Here is a 5,889-nt window from a genome sequence, read left to right on the forward strand (position 1 = left end):
AATATTCATCTTCGTATCATACAATCATGATCCTAGATTGATCATAGTCAACTAAGCAAGATCCAGCCACTAACAAGCTAGTTATAGCCTTAGTTTATGTTGATGATACTTTATTAACTGATGATGACTTGGATACTCTCACTATTCTGAATAAAGAGTTGTATCAAAACTTTACCGTTAAGGATCTCAGTGAAATGAGATATTTTGTAGGACTAGAGATTGATTGGAAAGAATAGCACTGGCAAAATGTTAAACCAAATGAAGTATGTCTTGGACATCATCAAAGATGCAAGTTTTGAAAACTACAAGGTTGTTTGTTTTCCTATGCAGAAAGGGTTAAAACTCTCGGTTGATCATCAAGGAGATCTTCTACCTGATCAAGAGGTTTACAAAAGACTAGTAGGCAAGTTTTTATATTTAAGCTTGACCAGGCCTGATATAGCTTACAATGTTCAACATCTTTGCCAATTTTTAAGCCAACCTAAGGAGCTCTATTATCAAGCAACACAACATCTCCTCAAATACTTAAAAGGGATTGTTAGTGCTGGATTATTTTACTCTGTTGGCCCATCCTTGAATTTGCAGGCATATAGTGATGCAGACTGGGCATCTTGCGCCTACAGCTGCAAATTCTTAAGTGGCTGTTATATTGATGAGTCATAATTATATACATATTTACGTCTCCCTTAATTGCTTTTGATATGGGTTTTGTGTTAAATTGTATTATTTACATGCCTTTTATGTTCTAATGTCGACAATTTCGCTATTTGATGTTTAATGTAGGAATGATGCATTTGAGGAGCAAAGGAATGAAATGGGCATCGCGGAGTAGGCATGAAGGGATACACGAAGCATGGAACGGGAATCCAAAGAATGAAGGAAGAGAAGTTAAGAAGAAAACACGAAGAAAAGAGCAGAAACGAGTGGTGCCTCGATCAAATTTGGCCGGGCTCGATCGAGGACATTAGTGACTCGATCGAGTACAATGGGGCTCGATCGAGGAACCACTTTACTTTATATTTTCTGCAATTTTCCTTAAGTCGGTTGTGTTTTATTATAAATACCTAATATCGTACCCTAGTTTATTTACGCTTTATTTTACCCAGTTTCATAGAATTACTCAAAAAAACTCTCTTAGAATACTTTTAGTTTAGTTTTACTTATTATTCGCATCGGATCTATCGTTCTTCATTACGGTACTGTTCTAATCTTTCCTCAATTATTAATTCAATTGCTTGTTCATCTTTTATACTTTTAATCATATTTCTTGTTATTATTGTTGTTGTTGTTCCCTTTAATATGAGTAGCTAATTCTCTTATCTAGGGTGAATGGGGGGATCTAGGTTGTTAGAAGGGGGAATTAATTAATGAATTGATAGTTAAAACTGCTTATTCGTTGTTGTTTAGTTTATTGTTCTTAATCTAGTTAATTAATTACTGGCCAGGGTTAATTGATTAGTATAGCAAATTGAGACTTTTACCGACTGGGTTAGAATCAATATAGGCTGCGATAACGGAGTAGAGATAATTTAATGATAGCGATTGCATATTAAATTAGATCTAAAGGAATATTGAATCGATCAATCATATAACCTTAAACAACATAATTAGCTCTATCAATAAGTTAAGACTCACCCCCAAATAACTACCTAGTGAACCTAAACCCTATACTCTTTAATATTATTGTTATTCATCCTTTATTTCACTTTGCAATTAGCTGTTAGAAATCAAATCAAACAAACTCCCAAAATTGGTTACTTAAAGACAGACTTAAATATTAACAAACTAGAATAATTGCCTCGCCTCTCTGTGGATTCGACCCTTCTTACCGCTGTAATACTACAGTTTTCTATGTCTATAGGTACTTTATCGAGTGGGGCTTACTCTGTCGAGTAAGTATATTTTATACGAAACAGTAGTCTGCCTGATGGGTACTCGATCGAGTACGTGTGACACTCGATCGAGTAAGGGGCACTCGATCGAGTAAGTCACTTACTCGATCGAGTAAGTTGGTCTTACGGGTTGTTTTAGCCGGGATTTATTAATAACGCGTAATTAGTATTTAAGGGTTTCCGTCATCTTTCTAATCACTTTTACTTTTCTAAAAACCTTTCAAAGAGAGAAAAGAGTTACGTTGCTTTATTCTTCGCGTTATCATCAAATCCTAAGGGCTAAGGTTGTCGGATCGTCACGTTCTTTACGCCGTTGAGTTCGTCGTGTCGAGGGTAAGATCCTTGTATTGTTTTTATATTGTTTTTGTTTATTTTGGTTAAAACCCTATTTGGGTAGATTGAGGGTTTTGAGAGTATTATGTTGGTTAGATGGTAATTTTATGAATATGTGATTATAGGAGGAGATTTCGTAGAGGAGCATTTTTGATTAGCTGCTTGTGACGGTCTTGTGATTGTTTATTCCAGGTAGGATTTCCTACTCAGTTATTGGTTACATATGTATTGGTTGAATGATTGTTGGTGGTTGTTGGTTAATAACATTTGTCTATATGGTATTGGAATTGGTGATTGTTGATTTTGTAGTTGGTTGTGATTGTTTGTCTGTGGTTCTCGAGGTCGTCCTCGGCTGAGTGGAGTCACTTGCGGGAGTGGCTTCACGCCCTTGATTCGCCTTCTGTGGAACCCGCCACAGAGGGGATGTGCACATTAAGGAACATGGGTTATCGCTCGGATGAGATGAGCAGGGCTTAGGTGGGAAAAACTGCGGTCCCCCACTGGCGGTGTAGAATACTTGTTGCGATGGGTATTCTGGAAGGACTACATACTTTAGTGTATAGTCAGGTGTGTGGAGTTGAGATGGAGATTGGGTGATTTGTGTATTGTATTTGTTGTTTTGTTTTTGTAATCAGTAATTGACCCCGTTTAAATGGTTTGAAAACTGTGGTGATCCATTCGGGGATGGTGAGCAGGTATGAGATGGATGCGCATGGGATAGCTGGGTTGAGTCACCACGAGATGTCTAGAAGTCTTCCGCTGTGTTTTGAACATTTATTTACTTTTGTTGGTTTAGCTTTTGGATCAGTTGTATTTTCATTTGACAGTTTTGGTTTAGTCATGTATCGCTTTAACTTCATTTATTAAAGTACGTTTCGTTATTGTCTATTTGCTATACATTGCCTCGGGTAACCGAGATGGTAGCATTCTCATGCTTTAGGTGGTGCTGGTAAGGCACTTGGAGTATGGGGTGTTACAACCGCAAGCTATTAGTTAGTAGTAATTTAGGTTTACTTTGATTAAAGTGATACGACTTTAGCTTATCATATATATTTTTGGGTAATTCACTGGTTTCTTGGAAAACAAAGAAGCAAGTGAGTGTTAGCAAAAGTTCAGCTAAAGCTGATTATAGAAGCATGTCTTAAACTTCAAGTGAATTAGTTTGGTTGGTTGGATTGCTTAAAGATTTCAGAGTTTATGTCAAGCTGCAAATTCTATTACACTGTGACAATCGAGCGGCTCGGCATATTGCCCAGAATCCAGTTTTTCATGAGAGGACTACACACCTCAATAATATTGATTGTCAATTTATAAGGGACAAACAGTAAGAGGGTTTTTTTTGTATACTTAACATGTTAGGAGTGGTTTGCAGCTTACTGATCTTATGACCAAGGCCTTGAGAAAGCAAAAGCGTCACTTCTTTGCTGCAAAGTTGGGTCTTAAGTTGTTTCATGATAGTTCATCTTGATGGAGATGTAGAAAATAGAGATTGGTATAAGTTAGTTATAATTCCAATTAATTACAACCGACTTAAGTACTCCTATTTTTCCTCTAATTAGGTGTTCATATTATGCTTTATATGGGACTATGGGAGGACCGTTAATTCCAAAAAAATTCTGTTAATTTTTGGGTAGTATCACTATTTCATTAGTTACGTATGTCAAACAATTTGTAAACAATTTTATAAGTGTGCTTTCATTCATTCATTGTATGATTATGTCATGAGTGATACATTTCACAAATTAAACCCTACACTTTTGTATTCATTGTCTTCATAATTTGTTTTTGCAACAGTTGAAGAAAATTTTTGTGTCTGGCATGGAAAAAAAAGGCTGAGGTTAAGAAAACAACGATTATCCCAACCAAGGAAGAGAATAATTTCTCACTAAGTACTGGACATAAGTCAAATAGTGGGAATATAATGTTATTTTTATTGGTTGGAGTACTTTAAGTTCCGTTGACAATAAATTGTATGCAATATGTTACTTGTACGTAAATCTTGAAGTCCTCGGGTAGCCATCTCTCTTGATACTTCTAATCGAGCCTCTTAGTACCAAATTTCATTGATTAAGTATTTTAGGTTTGATTTTATTGTAAGGATTTATACTTGAACTCTGTGGCTATATTACAAACTTCAACAAATGAGCAAATAGTCAAACTGTGGTACAATTGAGGAAAGATCAACCGGGAACAACAACAACAACAATAATTTTAATTGTAAATCAAACAGGTTTTTCTTAGAATTTATGCCTTATTTTGTTACTTCTATATTTTTTTGAGCATATTTTAAATTCCTTCCGAATCTCTCATTTTTTTCCTTTTTATATTTTTTATCAAGTTATAGTTTCTTCCTAATTTCCTTTTCTTGGACGTCGGACCGTGTATTATGTGTGGTTCTACTTCAATTGCATGTGAGGTTGTGTATTTTGTATAATCCAAATTCATTTCATTAATTCTTGTGCACAAAAGAAAATGGAATAATTGAGAGACTTAGATGGAGTATGTTTTTTCAAAAAAATTATCGTAGATTTTTCTAATTTGTCTATTCTTACAGCTTATATAATATAACTTACAATGTTTTGAATTATGTGTTCTTTTGTTCTTTATCTTTTTTTATTAGTTTTCCTTTTCACCAATTGGCAGCGACAGCTTTAACAGCTTGTCAACAGATTTGTTTTCAAATTTATGTCTTGTTTTTATACTTTTATACTTTTGTATTTTTGTGAGCATTTTTTATACGGGTTATTGTAATCCTCTATATATATATTAGTGCAAAAACAATGGCAAAATTACTGTTGAATGAGATTATAATACACAATGCAAACTATGTGAAAATAAAAACTTAAACTAAATAAAAATAATCCTTGGGAAACATTCCCCAAAAGCTAAGTCTCAAAATACTGCCACCAAAAAGTAACAGATACAACTCGACATTTGTTAAAACAAGGTCTATAAAAATCCAACAAAGTAAAAGAGTTCTAAATCAACAACTAACAGATAAGTCGTAGCAGACTACTCGCTAGCTCTCACTCTGATCCACCAGGCCAAAACCTGTCATGTTATAAAATATAAATGCCACAATCAGTGGGAGTAACCTAGACGTTCTCTCAACCATATTACATCAAGTAAAACAATAGAAGCAATACTATAATCAAAATATATTTGAAACTTAAAATCAATTGTATGTATAAACAAAATATGAATCAAACCAAGATTAGATATATCACAATGATCAACATTTCATGGAATTCAGTGACTTAGTTTAGTATTTTCACTTGGGATACACTAAGGTACTGCATCACCACTAGTTTCGGGAACTCAATATCACGCAACGGTTTTTAATTCCGAACTCACTAACCAGACTAGTTTCGGGAACCCAATGTCCATGCAATGATGACCAACTCCAAGCTCACTAACTAGGCTATACAACTATAATGGATAAGACTTAACACACAGAGCGAGGTCCTGGTCTAATGTATGTACACAACTTCTAGGATGATACCCAGTTCAACCCTCGATACTTCCCGCAGTATAGCATCAGTTCTACAGATGATAACAGTCAATGCATATACTAAGCTTAATAATCTGTACTTCACACCTTACCCATTCCATAAGTTATTCAAAATCATCTCAAATGACATAATTCATTCAGCTTCCTCAAAAT

General features: G+C 34.8%; 1 protein-coding gene across 1 annotated transcript; it reads left to right on the forward strand.

The window, feature by feature from the left end:
* The first annotated feature begins 246 nt into the window (after nt 1-246).
* LOC141639970 (putative mitochondrial protein AtMg00240) lies at nt 247-663 on the forward strand. Its single transcript, XM_074448942.1, has one exon. It carries the CDS (start codon nt 247-249, stop codon nt 661-663), a length of 417 nt encoding a protein of 138 aa, XP_074305043.1.
* Nucleotides 664-5,889: the final 5,226 nt, after the last annotated feature.

The sequence above is a fragment of the Silene latifolia genome, unplaced genomic scaffold (genome assembly GCF_048544455.1).
Source record: "Silene latifolia isolate original U9 population unplaced genomic scaffold, ASM4854445v1 scaffold_662, whole genome shotgun sequence".
In the NCBI taxonomy this organism is placed as follows: Eukaryota; Viridiplantae; Streptophyta; class Magnoliopsida; order Caryophyllales; family Caryophyllaceae; genus Silene; species Silene latifolia.